At 44.8% G+C, this 21,900-nt stretch overlaps 1 protein-coding gene across 2 annotated transcripts in view; it reads right to left on the bottom strand.

Moving 5' to 3' along the window:
- Positions 1 to 6,038: 6,038 nt before the first annotated feature.
- The window catches only part of LOC135513692 (atrial natriuretic peptide receptor 3-like), a 102,135-nt gene continuing 86,273 nt past the window's right edge, over positions 6,039 to 21,900 (bottom strand). The window contains exons 5-8 of one of the 2 annotated variants that reach the window (XM_064936558.1): positions 17,318 to 17,412; positions 14,736 to 14,856; positions 8,736 to 8,823; positions 6,039 to 7,644 (exon numbers count right to left, since the gene is read on the bottom strand). In XM_064936558.1, coding sequence (XP_064792630.1) covers positions 7,533 to 7,644; positions 8,736 to 8,823; positions 14,736 to 14,856; positions 17,318 to 17,412 — 416 coding nt within the window. In that variant the 3' untranslated portion in view covers positions 6,039 to 7,532. The remainder of the gene's footprint in view (positions 7,645 to 8,735; positions 8,824 to 14,735; positions 14,857 to 17,317; positions 17,413 to 21,900) is intronic. The other variant, XM_064936559.1, reaches the window with a different exon arrangement.

The following is a 21,900-nucleotide window of genomic DNA, read 5'->3' as shown; positions in this document are numbered from 1 at the left end:
GTTGACCTGTATCCTGGTGGGTTGGGGTCAGATATTTTTTATTTTACCTTTATTTAACCAGGCAAGTCAGTTAAGAACAAATTCTTATTTTCAATGACAGCCTGGGAACAGTGGGTTAACTGCCTGTTCAGGGGCAGAACGACAGATTTGTACCTGTCTGTAAAATATCCTGGTGGGTTGTACCTTGTCAGCTCGGGGGTTTGAACTCACAACCTTTCGGTTACGAGTCCAACGCTCTAACCACTAGGCTACCCTGCCGCTGGTGGGTTATGTTGACCTGTATCCTGGTGGGTTGGGGTAAGATATGTTGACCTGTATCCTGGTGGGTTAGGGTTGGGGTCAGATATGTTGACCTGTATCCTGGTGGGTTAGGGTTGGGGTCAGATATGTTGGCCTGTATCCTGGTGGGTTAGGGTTGGGGTCAGATATGTTGACCTGTATCCTGGTGGGTTGGGGTCAGATATGTTGACCTGTATCCTGGTGGGTTAGGGTTGGGGTCAGATATGTTGACCTGTATCCTGGTGGGTTAGGGTTGGGGTCAGATATGTTGACCTGTATCCTGGTGGGTTAGGGTTGGGGTCAGATATGTTGACCTGTATCCTGGTGGGTTGGGGTCAGATATGTTGGCCTGTATCCTGGTGGGTTAGGGTTGGGGTCAGATATGTTGACCTGTATCCTGGTGGGTTGGGGTCAGATATGTTGGCCTGTATCCTGGTGGGTTAGGGTTGGGGTCAGATATGTTAACCTGTATCCTGGTGGGTTAGGGTTGGGGTCAGATATGTTGGCTTCTATCCTGGTGGGTTAGGGTTGGGGTCAGATATGTTGGCCTGTATCCTGGTGGGTTAGGGTTGGGGTCAGATATGTTGGCTTCTATCCTGGTGGGTTAGGGTTGGGGTCAGATATGTTGGCCTGTATCCTGGTGGGTTAAGGTTGGGTTCAGATATGTTGGCCTGTATCCTGGTGGGTTAGGGTCAGATATGTTGACCTGTATCCTGGTGGGTTAGGGTTGGGGTCAGATATGTTGGCCTGTATCCTGGTGGGTTAGGGTTGGGGTCAGATATGTTGACCTGTATCCTGGTGGGTTAGGGTTGGGGTCAGATATGTTGACCTGTATCCTGGTGGGTTAGGGTTGGGGTCAGATATGTTGACCTGTATCCTGGTGGGTTAGGGTTGGGGTCAGATATGTTGGCCTGTATCCTGGTGGGTTAAGGTTGGGTTCAGATATGTTGGCCTGTATCCTGGTGGGTTAGGGTCAGATATGTTGACCTGTATCCTGGTGGGTTAGGGTTGGGGTCAGATATGTTGGCCTGTATCCTGGTGGGTTAGGGTTTGGGTCAGATATGTTGGCCTGTATCCTGGTGGGTTTGGGTCAGATATGTTGACCTGTATCCTGGTGGGTTAGGGTTGGGGTCAGATATGTTGGCCTGTATCCTGGTGGGTTGGGGTCAGATATGTTGACCTGTATCCTGGTGGGTTAGGGTTGGAGTCAGATATGTTGGCCTGTATCCTGGTGGGTTGGGGTCAGATATGTTGGCCTGTATCCTGGTGGGTTAGGGTTGGGGTCAGATATGTTGGCCTGTATCCTGGTGGGTTAGGGTTGGGGTCAGATATGTTGACCTGTATCCTGGTGGGTTAGGGTTGGGGTCAGATATGTTGACCTGTATCCTGGTGGGTTAGGGTTGGGGTCAGATATGTTGGCCTGTATCCTGGTGGGTTAGGGTTGGGGTCAGATATGTTGACCTGTATCCTGGTGGGTTAGGGTTGGGGTCAGATATGTTGGCCTGTATCCTGGTGGGTTGGGGTCAGATATGTTGACCTGTATCCTGGTGGGTTAGGGTTGGGGTCAGATATGTTGACCTGTATCCTGGTGGGTTGGGGTCAGATATGTTGGCCTGTATCCTGGTGGGTTAGGGTTGGGGTCAGATATGTTGGCCTGTATCCTGGTGGGTTAGGGTTGGGGTCAGATATGTTGACCTGTATTCTGGTGGGTTTGGGTTGGGGTCAGATATGTTGGCCTGTATCCTGGTGGGTTAGGGTTGGGGTCAGATATGTTGGCCTGTATCCTGGTGGGTTAGGGTTGGGGTCAGATATGTTGACCTGTATCCTGGTGGGTTTGGGTCAGATATGTTGACCTGTATCCTGGTGGGTTGGGGTCAGATATGTTGGCCTGTATCCTGGTGGGTTAGGGTTGGGGTCAGATATGTTGGCCTGTATCCTGGTGGGTTAGGGTTGGGGTCAGATATGTTGACCTGTATCCTGGTGGGTTTGGGTCAGATATGTTGACCTGTATCCTGGTGGGTTGGGGTCAGATATGTTGGCCTGTATCCTGGTGGGTTAGGGTTGGGGTCAGATATGTTGACCTGTATCCTGGTGGGTTAGGGTTGGGGTCAGATATGTTGACCTGTATCCTGGTGGGTTAGGGTTGGGGTCAGATATGTTGGCCTGTATCCTGGTGGGTTAGGGTTGGGGTCAGATATGTTGACCTGTATCCTGGTGGGTTAGGGTTGGGGTCAGATATGTTGACCTGTATCCTGGTGGGTTAGGGTTGGGGTCAGATATGTTGGCCTGTATCCTGGTGGGTTAGGGTTGGGGTCAGATATGTTGGCCTGTATCCTGGTGGGTAACCAATGACAGACAGGAGTTTCCTGACACTGCTACTGGGCCAGTATTCAGAAAGAGAGACCACATCCAGGATCAGTGTTAACATCTTAATGAACAAGAAGAAGAGGGAGGAGGGGGGGGCCTGATCCTAGATAACCACCTCAACTCTGAGATGCTTTGTGAACACACCTACTGGGTGTTCAGGGAAGTCAGTACGCACCTCAATGACTCCCTAAACACGGAGTTGATGTTTGATCATTTCCTGAAGGATGTGCTGTAGCGGCTAGTCATTGCAGTGAAAAATTGGTTTCGGAACGTACGGATTCTTTATCAAGTATATTTTACAATGGAGTTTGAAATAGGCCAATAAACGTTCAGAAGGGAACACTTTGGGACTGAGAGGTTGTATTTATTATACTGCGTACTACGCATGGAGATTCACATTGGCGTATGACAAAAACAGTTTAGAGTTGGGAGGAAAACCTCATAGCTCTTGTATGTGATGTTGTTGCAATGAGTGGGATTGGATTGGATGATGTGTCTCCCACTCCAACAGGCTTTTCATTTAACTACTGCACTTTATAAAGGTTCCAATCAGTATCATGTCATTTGAATCACCCAGTGTTGGCCCTGCTTTAACCGCAGGCTGCCAATAGGCTGGGTGGATGTATTTACCTTCTGCACGGCCTGCAGTGACTGGCCTCTGTGTTTCCCCCAACACCAGCCTTTACTGGCCTCTGTTTCCCCCAACACCAGCCTTGACTGGCCTCTGTGTTTCCCCCAACACCAGCCTTGACTGGCCTCTGTGTTTCCCCCAACACCAGCCTTGACTGGCCTCTGTGTTTCCCCCAACACCAGCCTTGACTGGCCTCTGTGTTTCCCCCAACACCAGCCTTGACTGGCCTCTGTTTCCCCCAACACCAGCCTTGACTGGCCTCTGTGTTTCCCCCAACACCAGCCTTGACTGGCCTCTGTGTTTCCCCCAACACCAGCCTTTACTGGCCTCTGTTTCCCCCAACACCAGCCTTGACTGGCCTCTGTGTTTCCCCCAACACCAGCCTTGACTGGCCTCTGTGTTTCCCCCAACACCAGCCTTGACTGGCCTCTGTGTTTCCCCCAACACCAGCCTTGACTGGCCTCTGTGATTCCCCCAACACCAGCCTTGACTGGCCTCTGTGATTCCCCCAACACCAGCCTTGACTGGCCTCTGTTTCCCCCAACACCAGCCTTGACTGGCCTCTGTGTTTCCCCCAACACCAGCCTTGACTGGCCTCTGTGATTCCCCCAACACCAACCTTTACTGGCTCTGTGTTTCCCCCAACACCAACCTTTACTGGCCTCTGTGATTCCCCCAACACCAACCTTTACTGGCCTCTGTGTTTCCCCCAACACCAGCCTTGACTGGCCTCTGTTTCCCCCAACACCAGCCTTGACTGGCCTCTGTTTCCCCCAACACCAGCCTTTACTGGCCTCTGATTGGCCATCCTTGCCAGACTCATTTTTCAAATTATGAGTTTTCAACTGATGCCATATACCATGTCATTAACATGTCCCCTAGAACTTTTAACTCCCAAACGGCCTCCGAAATGACATGTTTAGAGGGAATGAGGATGATTTTCAATGTCTGAAACAAGATTTGAAAAACAAAACCTTTTAGATCATTCCAAAGGTGGAAGAGTAATTAAGACTGAGATTCAAATTAATATTTCCATTTAATGATTTCTCTTCCAGACACCTAGCTGGCATGCTCTAGTTATTATAGTTATTATAGTATCACATTAAGCTCTATTTAAATGCCCTTTATTTTTGTGTCTACAAAGGCATGGATTTTATAATTGATTCATGGCTGATAATTGAAAAGAGTCCAGTGGAGATTTCATTTCAGAATAGTTTTCCATGCTTTTCATTTTCACCTTCAACTTTTGAGGACATGATTTACATTAGAGCAGAGCGCCCCCCACAAAAAAAAAAAAAAAAAAAAAATTTTTATCCTAAAATATATCTACACCATATTGCCAATGAGATGGTCCTTCTGCCTGGGAAGAAGAGAACATAACGGTCCATGAAGCCAGGAGTAATAATGAAAGATTAATGCCATCTAAACCCTAATGAGGCATCTGATATCATTCATAATGCATTAATATTAAATGTGTTCTTAACTATGTACTAAATACATGAGTCTGTAGATATTTTATCTCAGATTTCTGTTATTATATTAAAATACATAAATATAACTCATTTACACATATCACTTTGATGATTCTATAGTTTCCCAAAATATACAGTTGAAGTCGGAAGTTTACATACACTTAGGTTGGAGTCATTAAAAATTGTTTTTTTCAACAACTATAGTTTTGGCAAGTCGGTTAGAACATCTACTTTGTGCATGACATGAAGTAATTTTTCCAACAATTGTTTACAGACAGATTATTTCACTTATAATTCACTGTATCACCATTCCAGTGGGTCAGAAGTTTACATACACTAAGTTGACTATGCCTTTAAACAGCTTGGAAAATTCCAGAAAATTATGTCATGTCTTTAGAAGCTTCTGATAGGCTAATTGACATCATTTGAGTCAATTGGAGGTGTACCTGTGGATGTATTTCAAGGCCTACCTTCAAACTCAGTGCCTCTTTGCTTGACATCATGGGAAAATCAAAAGAAATCAGCCAAGACCTCAGAAAAAGATTTGTAGACCTCCACAAGTCTGGTTCAGCCTTGGGAGCAATTTCTAAATGCCTGAAGGTAACATGTTCATCTGTACAAACAATAGTACGCAAGTATAAACACCATGGGACCACGCAGCCGTCATACCGCTCAGGAAGGAGACGCGTTTTGTCTCCTAGAAATGAACATGCTTTGGTGCAAAAAGTGCAAATCAATCCCAGAACAACAGCGAAGGACCTTGTGAAGATGCTGGAGGATATAGATGCTTTTAGATACAAAAGTATCTATACCCACAGTAAAACGACATCCTATATCGACATAACCTGAAAGGCCGCTCAGCTAGGAAGAACTGCTCGAAAACCGCCATAAAAAAAGTTTGTCCCACGTTTGACCCAGGTAAAACAATTTCAAGGCAATGCTACCCAATACTAATTGAGTGTATGTAAACTTCTGACCCACTGGGAATGCGATGAAAGAATTAAAAGCTGAAATAAATAATTTTCTCTACTATTATTCTGACATTTCACATTCTTAAAATACCTAGGATTACTAGGATTAAATGTCAGGAATTGTGAAAAACTGAGTTTAAACGTATTTGGCTAAGGTGTATGTAAACCTCAGACTTCAACTGTATATATATGTGTATATATATATATATATATGTGTATATATATATATATATATATATATATATATATATATATATATATATATATATATATATATATATATATATATATATATATATATATATATATATAGTGAAATAACAGGTCTCAGAGATGCAGAGGAGAAATATATGTTACTATTCATCTCAGAAGAAACCAGTTTGTTTTTTATAGTTGTGTCAGAATAATCATATACTGTAATATACATTATTATTATACAGTGGGAAGAGTATATTACAGAATTACCATATTTAATCTAAAAAAAAAAATCTCTAGAAAATTCTTACTTTAGAAAATAAGCAAAGTCGATGGGAGGTTTTTACCAGAGAATTTTAGTTTGCAAAGTGTAATACTATATAATTTACTTGTTTGGTTGATTGAGAATCAAATCACCGCAGCGATACCGAAATGGTGTAGTCTGAAGTTCAAAGACTCAAATCTCCTGTAGTAGTTTCGGGTCCCTTTAGTGTGGACCATCCCATTGACCAGGGCTTTCCTCCCCAAGGTGTTTGCTCCAACCCCAGTTGAATTACAATCAAGCGTGCTAGGTTAGGATTGATGTGAAAACGGTATCTCTCCAGGAAGAGGGTTGGAGGGCACTGTCGTAGACTGTTCTCTCCGCTACCGCACAGCAAGTCTGGAACCACCAGGACCCTGAACGGGTTCTAACCCCAAGCCGTAAGACTGCTAAACAAGACTGTTCTCTCTGAGCTGACCTGTTTACCAACCCCCGTTATCTCTGATCTGACCTGTTTACCAACCCCCGTTATCTCTGATCTGACCTGTTTACCAACCCCCGTTATCTCTGATCTGACCTGTTTATCAACCCCTGTTATCTCTGATCTGACCTGTTTACCAACCCCTATTATGTCTGATCTGACCTGTTTATCAACCCGTTATCTCTGAGCTGACCCGTTATCTCTGATCTGACCTGTTTACCAACCCCTGTTAACTCTGATCTGACCTGTTTACCAACCCCTGTTAACTCTGATCTGACCTGTTTACCAACCCCTATTATGTCTGATCTGACCTGTTTACCAACCCCTGTTAACTCTGATCTGACCTGTTTACCAACCCCTGTTAACTCTGATCTGACCTGTTTACCAACCCCTGTTAACTCTGATCTGACATGTACCAATGAAGTTCACAGGCTTATTGATCCCTGTTATCTCTGGTGTTACTTTAACCCTGTATGGAGTGCAAACGCTTTTTACATGGTCAAAACCGCTTGCGCTGTTTGTTATAAAACAGGTGAAGAAAACACATTATTCTAATATTAATGCCGTCTGTACTGGCCCTCTTAAGGGGAGAAGACACACCTAAAGATATACTTCAACAGAGATGAAAGTGGTGCTGCTGTGTGATTGGAACTTTCCTGAGTGTATGAAAGTCAAAAAATGTAAAAGAGAAAATGTAAAACACGTATAAATGACAGTATGTCTTTCTTTAAATAGCACGACTCCTCTGACAGCCGTATAGAGTGTGTAGAGTCTTTGGTCACATTTCCCATGGTGCTTCCTTCCGCGCTACGCTGATTCTTGCTTCCCTGGAACGGGAACGTCAGGAGCAACGGATGGTAACCGCGGTGATGCTCTACGCTGCCGAGAAGTTAGATCTGATAGAATCCTCTCGTAACTGACGGTGCTTCCCAATGTCACATTCCTCCCTCGCCGTGCGCCTCTCAATGGTTATCCTGTAGTTCTTCCTGTGAGGAAACAAAAGGCTTTGAGAAGGGTTTGAATCGTCTGTCTTCTCCTTAAGGCCAGGTCAGTAAATGTGCGCAGACTCTTGTTTACAGTGAAATGGGGACTCCTGCTATAGTTTCCTACTAGATCAGCCCTGTAGTACGAAACCAGCATCCACTCTTACTAGATCAGCCCTGTAGTACGAAACCAGCATCCACTCTTACTAGATCAGCCCTGTAGTACGAAACCAGCATCCACTCTTACTAGATCAGCCCTGTAGCAGGAAACCAGCATCCACTCTTACTAGATCAGCCCTGTAGTACGAAACCAGCATCCACTCTTACTAGATTAGCCCTGTAGCAGGAAACCAGCATCCACTCTTACAAGATCAGCCCTGTAGCAGGAAACCAGCATTCACTCTTACTAGATTAGCCCTGTAGCAGGAAACCAGCATCCACTCTTACTAGATCAGCCCTGTAGTACGAAACCAGCATCCACTCTTACTAGATCAGCCCTGTAGTACGAAACCAGCATCCACTCTTACTAGATCAGCCCTGTAGTACGAAACCAGCAACCACTCTTACTAGATCAGCCCTGTAGCAGGAAACCAGCATCCACTCTTACTAGATCAGCCCTGTAGTACGAAACCAGCATCCACTCTTACTAGATCAGCCCTGTAGCAGGAAACCAGCATCCACTCTTACTAGATCAGCCCTGTAGCAGGAAACCAGCATCCACTCTTACTAGATCAGCCCTGTAGCAGGAAACCAGCATCCACTCTTACTAGATCAGCCCTGTAGCAGGAAACCAGCATCCACTCTTACTAGATTAGCCCTGTAGCAGGAAACCAGCATCCACTCTTACTAGATTAGCCCTGTAGCAGGAAACCAGCATCCACTCTTACTAGATCAGCCCTGTAGTACGAAACCAGCATCCACTCTTACTAGATTAGCCCTGTAGCAGGAAACCAGCATCCACTCTTACTAGATCAGCCCTGTAGCAGGAAACCAGCATCCACTCTTACTAGATCAGCCCTGTAGCAGGAAACCAGCATCCACTCTTACCAAATGAGCCACACAGACCATACTGAACATGACGTGTGCTGTTTTACCTGATGAAGTAGAAGGCCATTAGCAGTGCTGTCCCTAGCAGGGCTCCCACTATGATCCCAGTAACAGCAGATACTCCTAGTCCACCTGCTTGGAGAAGAAGAGGGAGGCTATTAGTAAGGTTACCGGTACCTCTGCTGCACACCTGGGTTACTACAGTATATCCACCTGGGTTACTACAGTACTACAGTATATCCACCTGGGTTACTACAGTACTACAGTATATCCACCTGGGTTACTACAGTACTACAGTATAACCACCTGGGTTACTACAGTACTACAGTATATCCACCTGGGTTACTACAGTACTACAGTATATCCACCTGGGTTACTACAGTACTACAGTATATCCACCTGGGTTACTACAGTACTACAGTATACCCACCTGGGTTACTACAGTACTACAGTATACCCACCTGGGTTACTACAGTACTACAGTATATCCACCTGGGTTACTACAGTACTACAGTATATCCACCTGGGTTACTACAGTACTACAGTATATCCACCTGGGTTACTACAGTACTACAGTATACCCACCTGGGTTACTACAGTACTACAGTATACCCACCTGGGTTACTACAGTACTACAGTATACCCACCTGGGTTACTACAGTACTACAGTATATCCACCTGGGTTACTACAGTACTACAGTATACCCACCTGGGTTACTACAGTACTACAGTATATCCACCTGGGTTACTACAGTACTACAGTATATCCACCTGGGTTACTACAGTACTACAGTATACCCACCTGGGTTACTACAGTACTACAGTATATCCACCTGGGTTACTACAGTACTACAGTATACCCACCTGGGTTACTACAGTACTACAGTATACCCACCTGGGTTACTACAGTACTACAGTATACCCACCTGGGTTACTACAGTACTACAGTATATCCACCTGGGTTACTACAGTACTACAGTATATCCACCTGGGTTACTACAGTACTACAGTATACCCACCTGGGTTACTACAGTACTACAGTATACCCACCTGGGTTACTACAGTACTACAGTATATCCACCTGGGTTACTACAGTATATCCACCTGGGTTACTACAGTACTACAGTATACCCACCTGGGTTACTACAGTACTACAGTATACCCACCTGGGTTACTACAGTACTACAGTATATCCACCTGGGTTACTACAGTACTACAGTATATCCACCTGGGTTACTACAGTACTACAGTATATCCACCTGGGTTACTACAGTACTACAGTATACCCACCTGGGTTACTACAGTACTACAGTATATCCACCTGGGTTACTACAGTACTACAGTATATCCACCTGGGTTACTACAGTACTACAGTATATCCACCTGGGTTACTACAGTACTACAGTATATCCACCTGGGTTACTACAGTACTACAATATATCCACCTGGGTTACTACAGTACTACAGTATACCCACCTGGGTTACTACAGTACTACAGTATATCCACCTGGGTTACTACAGTACTACAGTATACCCACCTGGGTTACTACAGTACTACAGTATATCCACCTGGGTTACTACAGTACTACAGTATATCCACCTGGGTTACTACAGTATACCCACCTGGGTTACTACAGTACTACAGTATATCCACCTGGGTTACTACAGTACTACAGTATACCCACCTGGGTTACTACAGTACTACAGTATATCCACCTGGGTTACTACAGTACTACAGTATATCCACCTGGGTTACTACAGTACTACAGTATACCCACCTGGGTTACTACAGTACTACAGTATATCCACCTGGGTTACTACAGTACTACAGTATATCCACCTGGGTTACTACAGTACTACAGTATAACCACCTGGGTTACTACAGTACTACAGTATATCCACCTGGGTTACTACAGTACTACAATATATCCACCTGGGTTACTACAGTATATCCACCTGGGTTACTACAGTACTACAGTATATCCACCTGGGTTACTACAGTACTACAATATATCCACCTGGGTTACTACAGTACTACAGTATACCCACCTGGGTTACTACAGTACTACAGTATATCCACCTGGGTTACTACAGTACTACAGTATATCCACCTGGGTTACTACAGTACTACAGTATACCCACCTGGGTTACTACAGTACTACAGTATATCCACCTGGGTTACTACAGTATATCCACCTGGGTTACTACAGTACTACAGTATACCCACCTGGGTTACTACAGTACTACAGTATATCCACCTGGGTTACTACAGTATATCCACCTGGGTTACTACAGTACTACAGTATACCCACCTGGGTTACTACAGTACTACAGTATACCCACCTGGGTTACTACAGTACTACAGTATATCCACCTGGGTTACTACAGTACTACAGTATATCCACCTGGGTTACTACAGTACTACAGTATACCCACCTGGGTTACTACAGTACTACAGTATATCCACCTGGGTTACTACAATATATCCACCTGGGTTACTACAGTACTACAGTATATCCACCTGGGTTACTACAATATATCCACCTGGGTTACTACAATATATCCACCTGGGTTACTACAGTACTACAGTATATCCACCTGGGTTACTACAGTACTACAGTATATCCACCTGGGTTACTACAGTACTACAATATATCCACCTGGGTTACTACAGTACTACAGTATATCCACCTGGGTTACTACAGTACTACAGTATATCCACCTGGGTTACTACAGTACTACAGTATATCCACCTGGGTTACTACAGTACTACAGTATATCCACCTGGGTTACTACAGTACTACAGTATACCCACCTGGGTTACTACAGTACTACAGTATATCCACCTGGGTTACTACAGTACTACAGTATACCCACCTGGGTTACTACAGTACTACAGTATATCCACCTGGGTTACTACAGTACTACAGTATACCCACCTGGGTTACTACAGTACTACAGTATATCCACCTGGGTTACTACAGTACTACAGTATACCCACCTGGGTTACTACAGTACTACAGTATATCCACCTGGGTTACTACAGTACTACAGTATATCCACCTGGGTTACTACAGTACTACAGTATACCCACCTGGGTTACTACAGTACTACAGTATATCCACCTGGGTTACTACAGTACTACAGTATACCCACCTGGGTTACTACAGTACTACAGTATATCCACCTGGGTTACTACAGTACTACAGTATACCCACCTGGGTTACTACAGTACTACAGTATACCCACCTGGGTTACTACAGTATATCCACCTGGGTTACTACAGTACTACAGTATACCCACCTGGGTTACTACAGTATATCCACCTGGGTTACTACAGTACTACAGTATACCCACCTGGGTTACTACAGTACTACAGTATATCCACCTGGGTTACTACAGTACTACAGTATACCCACCTGGGTTACTACAGTACTACAGTATATCCACCTGGGTTACTACAGTACTACAGTATATCCACCTGGGTTACTACAGTATATCCACCTGGGTTACTACAGTACTACAGTATACCCACCTGGGTTACTACAGTACTACAGTATATCCACCTGGGTTACTACAGTATATCCACCTGGGTTACTACAGTACTACAGTATACCCACCTGGGTTACTACAGTACTACAGTATATCCACCTGGGTTACTACAGTACTACAGTATATCCACCTGGGTTACTACAGTACTACAGTATATCCACCTGGGTTACTACAGTACTACAGTATATCCACCTGGGTTACTACAGTACTACAGTATATCCACCTGGGTTACTACAGTACTACAGTATATCCACCTGGGTTACTACAGTACTACAGTATATCCACCTGGGTTACTACAGTACTACAGTATATCCACCTGGGTTACTACAGTACTACAGTATATCCACCTGGGTTACTACAGTACTACAGTATACCCACCTGGGTTACTACAGTACTACAGTATATCCACCTGGGTTACTACAGTACTACAGTATACCCACCTGGGTTACTACAGTACTACAGTATATCCACCTGGGTTACTACAGTACTACAGTATATCCACCTGGGTTACTACAGTACTACAGTATACCCACCTGGGTTACTACAGTACTACAGTATATCCACCTGGGTTACTACAGTACTACAGTATATCCACCTGGGTTACTACAGTACTACAGTATACCCACCTGGGTTACTACAGTACTACAGTATATCCACCTGGGTTACTACAGTACTACAGTATATCCACCTGGGTTACTACAGTACTACAGTATACCCACCTGGGTTACTACAGTACTACAGTATATCCACCTGGGTTACTACAGTACTACAGTATATCCACCTGGGTTACTACAGTACTACAGTATACCCACCTGGGTTACTACAGTACTACAGTATAACCACCTGGGTTACTACAGTACTACAGTATATCCACCTGGGTTACTACAGTACTACAGTATACCCACCTGGGTTACTACAGTACTACAGTATATCCACCTGGGTTACTACAGTACTACAGTATACCCACCTGGGTTACTACAGTACTACAGTATATCCACCTGGGTTACTACAGTACTACAGTATACCCACCTGGGTTACTACAGTACTACAGTATATCCACCTGGGTTACTACAGTACTACAGTATACCCACCTGGGTTACTACAGTACTACAGTATATCCACCTGGGTTACTACAGTACTACAGTATACCCACCTGGGTTACTACAGTACTACAGTATATCCACCTGGGTTACTACAGTACTACAGTATATCCACCTGGGTTACTACAGTACTACAGTATACCCACCTGGGTTACTACAGTACTACAGTATACCCACCTGGGTTACTACAGTACTACAGTATATCCACCTGGGTTACTACAGTACTACAGTATACCCACCTGGGTTACTACAGTACTACAGTATATCCACCTGGGTTACTACAGTATATCCACCTGGGTTACTACAGTACTACAGTTTCTTTTAGGAAAACTGTGACAGGAGAGAAGAGCGTCTGGTAAACGACGTAAAGGTTTTGCATACAGATCTTATATTACTGGTTTGTTGTTGTTGTTGTTGTACCTTCTTTAAATATTGATGTCACAAATGTTTCCTTTGTCCCTTATTGAACATGTCGTAATAAGCATAATAATAAAGTAATAATTAATAAACAATTAATAATAATAATAAAGTAATAATAAATAAATAATAATTAATAATAATAATAGTAAAGTAATAATAAACAAATAATAAATAAATAATAATAATAATAATAATTAATAATAATAGTAAAGTAATAATAAACAAATAATAAATAAATAATAATAATGATAATAATAATAAAGTAATAATAAATAATAATAATTATAGTAATAAATAAATAATAAATATATAATAATAATAATAATAATAATTTGTTCCATTTGACAGTGGAAACCCTGGCGGTATTATATTTATCTGAGAGTGAGGCGGATATATATATTTTACAAAAAAAAAACATTATTATTTGCCTGTCTGAAACTAAAGATTTCAAAGAAATAAATACATATATGTCGTTGAACAACCCCGTGCCTTGATTAGATATATAAAAATAAAAAAAACATATTTTATAACTTCTTTACTAAACAATAAAAGCAAATTTACCAACATTTCTGAAAATGGATATATAGTTTTTTGGAAATTAACTCTTCGTATATTCTTTCAAAATATTGAATGAATGCATTTATTTTAACACAATTACTTATGCCATTAGTCAACGGTGGTACCTGTCGTAGACATTAGAGGTAGGTGTAATAATGATTTAAGTGGGTTGATCATCCGTATCAGTTTACATTTGATTGTTATCCAGACACAATGCATGCCTGCCTACCTCTGGAGCTAGTCGCCAAGACCTGATCGCAATCAGAATGTGGACAAGATCAGAAAAAAGGTGCATTTAAATGGCAGGTATAAACAGGGTTAGAACGCCAGAGACAGAGGGAGGAGTTGTTTTCGTTGGTGTGTGGTGCAGACAGACAGATATAACAGATATATTACAGATCATTAGAGATAATTTACATGATTTGTCTGGCAGGTCAGCGTGGGAGACTCTGCGTAGTCCTCTCAGGGTGAAGTGGTCAGGGTTGAACCCCGGAAGCATCTGGAAACTCTCCTTCACACCATAGTAGTTACACACCGTCTGAGAACACACACACCATGGTAGTTACACACCGTCTGAGAACACACACACCATGGTAGTTACACACCAAGAACACACACACCATGGTAGTTACACACCAAGAACACACACACCATGGTAGTTACACACCAAGAACACACACACCATGGTAGTTACACACCAAGAACACACACACCATGGTAGTTACACACCAAGAACACACACACCATGGTAGTTACACACCAAGAACACACACACCATGGTAGTTACACACCAAGAACAAACACACCATGGTAGTTACACACCAAGAACACACACACCATGGTAGTTACACACCAAGAACAAACACACCATGGTAGTTACACACCAAGAACAAACACACCATGGTAGTTACACACCAAGAACAAACACACCATGGTAGTTACACACCAAGAACACACACACCATGGTAGTTACACACCAAGAACACACACACCATGGTAGTTACACACCAAGAACAAACACAAGGGAAACAACTGCCGTCAAGCTCAAATAGGGCCCACATATTGAGAAGTTGTACTAGAAAAGGACAACTAGGAGGAGAAGGGGGCATTTGACAAGCCAGATAGCATTGTATGGAAGCTGTACAGTCCATTACGAGCGTCATTTAGAAGGGGGCATTTGACAAGCCAGATAGCATTGTATGGAAGCAGTACAGTCCACTACGAGTGTCATTTAGAAGGGGGCATTTGACAAGCCAGATAGCATTGTATGGAAGCTGTACAATCCTTTACGAGCGTCATTTAGAAGGGGGCATTTGACAAGCCAGATAGCATTGTATGGAAGCAGTACAGTCCACTACGAGTGTCATTTAGAAGGGGGCATTTGACAAGCCAGATAGCATTGTATGGAAGCTGTACAGTCCATTACGAGCGTCATTTAGAAGGGGGCATTTGAACAGCCGATTGGCATTCTATACCATTTATACAGTCCATTGAGAAAGATTTGTGTCATATAAAAAAAAAACACCTGATCACTAGCGATGCTGGAGGTTACAGGATTAGGTTGGATGTTATCTGCGGTGGAAGGTTTTCTTCTTACATCATAGGTGTAGAATAGGAGCGCTGATACAGGGTCAGTTTGGCTTTTTACATTAATATGAATAACATCACATGGACAGAGGGGATCTGATCCTAGACCAGCACTCCTACTGAGACTCTTTATGACCTGATCCTAGATCACCACTCCTACTGAGACTATGACCTGATCCTAGATCACCACTCCTACTGAGACACTGTATGACCTGATCCTAGATCACCACTCCTACTGAGACTATGACCTGATCCTAGATCACCACTCCTACTGAGACTCTTTATGACCTGATCCTAGATCACCACTCCTACTGAGACTCTTTATGACCTGATCCTAGATCACCACTCCTACTGAGACTATGACCTGATCCTAGATCACCACTCCTACTGAGACTATGACCTGATCCTTGATCAGTACTCCTACTGAGACACTGTATGACCTGATCCTAGATCACCACTCCTACTGAGACTATGACCTGATCCTAGATCACCACTCCTACTGAGACTCTTTATGACCTGATCCTAGAACAAATCGAATAAAATTGTATTTGTCACATACACATGGTTAGCAGATGTTAATGCGAGTGTCACGAAATGCTTGTGCTTCTAGTTCCGACAATGCAGTAATAACCAACGAGTAATCTAACCTAACAATTCCACAACTACTACCTTATACACACAAGGGATAAAGAATATGTACATAACGATATATGAATGAGTGATGGTACAGAACGGGCATAGGCAAGATGCAGTAGATGGTATCGAGTACAGTATATACATATGAGATGAGTATGTAAACAAAGTGGCATAGTTTAGTGGCTAGTGATACATGTATTACATAAAGATGGCAAGATGCAGTAGATGATATAGAGTAAAGTATATACATATACATATGAGAAGAGTAATGTTGGGTATGTGAATATTATATTAAGTGGCACTGTTTAAAGTGTCTAGTGATACATTTATTACATCAATTTTCATTATTAAAGTGGCTGGAGTTGAGTCAGTGTGTTGGCAGCAGCCACTCAATGTTAGTTTGCCCCCGGTGATGCGTTGTGCAGACCTCACTACCCTCTGGATAGCCTTACGGTTGAGGGCGGAGCAGTTGCCGTACCAGGCGGTGATACAGCCCGCCAGGATGCTCTCGATTGTGCATCTGTAGACGTTTGTGAGTGCTTTTGGTGACAAGCCGAATTTCTTCAGCCTCCTGAGGTTGAAGAGGCGCTGCTGCGCCTTCTTCACGATGCTGTCTGTGTGGGTGGACCAATTGAGTTTGTCCGTGATGTCTACGCCGAGGAACTTAAAACTTACTACCCTCTCCACGACTGTCCCGTCGATGTGGACACCACTCTCAGATGCTCACTGAATAAGGGCCCTGATGTAGGAGGGTTGGTGTTAGGTTCTGTTCTTACCTCATAGGTGCCTGCCTCGGTGTTGGTCATGCTCATCACAGAGAAGTCTCCGTATCTGTCCCCATTGAAGTCCATAGACACCTGACCTGCGATGCCTGCCCAGCGACCAGAGGACCAGCGGCATGCAAAGAATGGCAGAATTAATTAGCAAGAGCCCAGCATTCCAAGGAAAACAGAGAGCAGAGAGCGGAGTGGAGAAATTCCAGCACCGGCCAATAGAACAGGAAATCCCATCTCTCCTCCCGCCGTTTGTGTTGGCAGGCCCTCCAAGAATTGTAATTTCATCCCTGTTCCCAAAAATTGTTGGCATTTTTAACATATTATTTATTTTAACAAGAAAATATGACCCTGTTCTTGACGATTCCCGCTGAACAAAACATTGTTACTTCACGTTGAGAGCTGGCAATGCATTGGCTTTTTAACCAGTTTGGCTAGAGGGGACATCCGTTCAGTAACGGGGACTCTAATCACAGCAGATGAAAGGTCTTGTTCTCCGGGCTGACTCTGCCTCATCCCTTTAAGACTTTAACTGGAGTTATCTGGAGGACATTATTTTGCAACTGAAGTCTGTCACAATACTGTCTGTTGGATGTACAGAGGACGTATGGTGAAGAGACAGGGGTCTGTAGTGGTGAAGAGACAGGGGTCTGTAGTGGTGAAGAGACAGGGGTCTGTGGTGGTGAAGAGACAGGGGTCTGTAGTGGTGAATAGACAGGGGTCTGTAGTGGTGAATAGACAGGGGTCTGTAGTGGTGAAGAGACAGGGGTCTGTAGTGGTGAATAGACAGGGGTCTGTAGTGGTGAAGAGACAGGGGTCTGTAGTGGTGAAGAGACAGGGGTCTGTAGTGGTGAAGAGGGGTCTGTGGTGGTGAAGGGTCTGTGGTGGTGAAGAGACAGGGGTCTGTAGTGGTGAAGAGACAGGGGTCTGTGGTGGTGAAGAGACAGGGGTCTGTAGTGGTGAAGAGACAGGGGTCTGTAGTGGTGAAGAGACAGGGGTCTGTAGTGGTGAAGAGACAGGGGTCTGTAGTGGTGAAGAGACAGGGGTCTGTGGTGGTGAAGAGACAGGGGTCTGTGGTGGTGAAGAGACAGGGGTCTGTGGTGGTGAAGAGACAGGGGTCTGTAGTGGTGAAGAGACAGGGGTCTGTAGTGGTGAAGAGACAGGGGTCTGTAGTGGTGAAGAGACAGGGGTCTGTAGTGGTGAAGAGACAGGGGTCTGTAGTGGTGAAGAGACAGGGGTCTGTAGTGGTGAAGAGACAGGGGTCTGTAGTGGTGAAGAGACAGGGGTCTGTAGTGGTGAAGAGACAGGGGTCTGTAGTGGTGAAGAGACAGGGGTCTGTAGTGGTGAAGAGACAGGGGTCTGTAGTGGTGAAGAGACAGGGGTCTGTAGTGGTGAATAGACAGGGGGGTCTGAATAGACAGGGGTGGTGAATAGACAGGGGTCTGTAGTGGTGAAGAGACAGGGGTCTGTGGTGGTGAAGAGACAGGGGTCTGTAGTGGTGAAGAGACAGGGGTCTGTAGTGGTGAAGAGACAGGGGTCTGTAGTGGTGAAGAGACAGGGGTCTGTAGTGGTGAAGAGACAGGGGTCTGTGGTGGTGAAGAGACAGGGGTCTGTAGTGGTGAAGAGACAGGGGTCTGTGGTGGTGAAGAGACAGGGGTCTGTGGTGGTGAAGAGACAGGGGTCTGTGGTGGTGAAGAGACAGGGGTCTGTAGTGGTGAAGAGACAGGGGTCTGTAGTGGTGAAGAGACAGGGGTCTGTAGTGGTGAAGAGACAGGGGTCTGTGGTGGTGAAGAGACAGGGGTCTGTAGTGGTGAATAGACAGGGGTCTGTAGTGGTGAAGAGACAGGGGTCTGTGGTGGTGAAGAGACAGGGGTCTGTGGTGGTGAAGAGACAGGGGTCTGTAGTGGTGAAGAGACAGGGGTCTGTAGTGGTGAAGAGACAGGGGTCTGTAGTGGTGAAGAGACAGGGGTCTGTAGTGGTGAAGAGACAGGGGTCTGTAGTGGTGAAGAGACAGGGGTCTGTAGTGGTGAAGAGACAGGGGTCTGTAGTGGTGAAGAGACAGGGGTCTGTGGTGGTGAAGAGACAGGGGTCTGTAGTGGTGAAGAGACAGGGGTCTGTAGTGGTGAAGAGACAGGGGTCTGTAGTGGTGAAGAGACAGGGGTCTGTAGTGGTGAAGAGACAGGGGTCTGTAGTGGTGAAGAGACAGGGGTCTGTAGCAACCTACTTGGTGTGTGAACTGCTGCCTGCTCATAACTTGCAGATAGTTGTTGACACATCAACCAGGATTAAAGAAACCAGGATCAAAGGGGAGGGCCATTTGTGATTTGTTTCACGCTCATAGGCAATCAGCAATTAGTAGAGGGAGGTGTGCTCTCCACCTATGCTAGGCAATTAGCAATTAGTAGAGGGAGGTGTGCTCTCCACCTATGCTAGGAAATTAGCAATTAGTAATTAGTAGAGGGAGGTGTGCTCTCCACCTATGCTAGGAAATTAGCAATTAGCAATTAGTAGAGGGAGGTGTGCTCTCCACCTATGCTAGGCAATTAGCAATTAGTAGAGGGAGGTGTGCTCTCCACTAATGCTAGGCAATTAGCAATTAGTAGAGGGAGGTGTGCTCCACCTATGCTAGGCAATTAGCAATTAGTAGAGGGAGGTGTGCTCTCCACCTATGCTAGGCAATTAGCAATTAGTAGAGGGAGGTGTGCTCTCCACCTATGCTAGGCAATTAGCAATTAGTAGAGGGAGGTGTGCTCTCCACCAATGCTAGGCAATTAGCAATTAGTAGAGGGATGTGTGCTCTCCACCTATGCTAGGCAATTAGCAATTAGTAGAAGGAGGTGTGCTCTCCACCTATGCTAGGCAATTAGCAATTAGTAGAGGGAGGTGTGCTCTCCACCTATGCTAGGCAATTAGCAATTAGCAATTAGTAGAGGGAGGTCATTATGAGCTTACAGAATAGGGCTGCGGGCAGCCGAGCAATAATGGAGGGAAAATAAACTTTCGGAGGCCATTTCATCCTTTCACTCCCTCCTCTTCCTCTGTATCCAGTGCTAAAGTCACTTTCTACCACTCTAAATTTCAAGCTTCTGCCTCTAAACCTAGGAAACTCTTTTCCACCTTCTCCTCCCTCCTTAATCCTCCTCCTCCCCCCTCCCTCTCTGAGAACAACTTTGTCAACCACTTTGAAAAAAAGGTTGACGACATCCGCCACTCATTCACTCAGCCTATTGAGTCCACTGGTCCCACTCATTCACTCAGCCTATTGAGTCCACTGGTCCCACTCATTCACTCAGCCTATTGAGTCCACTGGTCCCACTCATTCACTCAGCCTATTGAGTCCACTGGTCCCACTCATTCACTCAGCCTATTGAGTCCACTGGTCCCACTCATTCACTCAGTCTATTGAGTCCACTGGTCCCACTCATTCACCCAGTCTATTGAGTCCACTGGTCTCACTCATTCACTCAGCCTATTGAGTCCACTTGTCCCATTCATTCACTCAGCCTATTGAGTCCACTGGTCCCACTCATTCACCCAGTCTATTGAGTCCACTGGTCCCACTCATTCACTCAGCCTATTGAGTCCACTGGTCCCACTCATTCACTCAGCCTATTGAGTCCACTGGTCCCACTCATTCACTCAGTCTATTGAGTCCACTGGTCCCACTCATTCACTCAGTCTATTGAGTCCACTGGTCCCACTCATTCAGTCAGTCTATTGAGTCCACTGGTCCCACTCATTCACTCAGTCTATTGAGTCCACTGGTCCCACTCATTCACTCAGTCTATTGAGTCCACTGGTCCCACTCAGCCTATTGAGTCCAGTGGTCCCACTCATTCACTCAGTCTATTGAGTCCACTGGTCCCACTCATTCAGTCAGTCTATTGAGTCCACTGGTCCCACTCATTCACTCAGTCTATTGAGTCCACTGGTCCCATTCATTCACTCAGTCTATTGAGTCCACTGGTCCCACTCATTCAGTCAGTCTATTGAGTCCACTGGTCCCACTCATTCACTCAGTCTATTGAGTCCACTGGTCCCACTCATTCACTCAGTCTATTGAGTCCACTGGTCCCATTCATTCACTCAGTCTATTGAGTCCACTGGTCCCACTCATTCACTCAGTCTATTGAGTCCACTGGTCCCATTCATTCACTCAGTCTATTGAGTCCACTGGTCCCACTCATTCAGTCAGTCTATTGAGTCCACTGGTCCCACTCATTCACTCAGTCTATTGAGTCCACTGGTCCCACTCATTCACTCAGTCTATTGAGTCCACTGGTCCCACTCAGCCTATTGAGTCCACTGGTCCCACTCATTCACTCAGCCTATTGAGTCCACTGGTCCCACTCATTCACTCAGCCTATTGAGTCCACTGGTCCCACTCATTCACTCAGCCTATTGAGTCCACTGGTCCCACTCAGCCTATTGAGTCCACTGGTCCCACTCATTCACTCAGTCTATTGAGTCCACTGGTCCCACTCATTCACTCAGCCTATTGAGTCCACTGGTCCCACTCATTCACTCAGCCTATTGAGTCCACTGGTCCCACTCATTCACTCAGTCTATTGAGTCCACTGGTCCCA

Source organism: Oncorhynchus masou, chromosome 25 (assembly GCF_036934945.1).
Source record: "Oncorhynchus masou masou isolate Uvic2021 chromosome 25, UVic_Omas_1.1, whole genome shotgun sequence".
NCBI lineage: Eukaryota > Metazoa > Chordata > Actinopteri > Salmoniformes > Salmonidae > Oncorhynchus > Oncorhynchus masou.
This window is presented reverse-complemented; position numbering and strand designations above follow the sequence as displayed.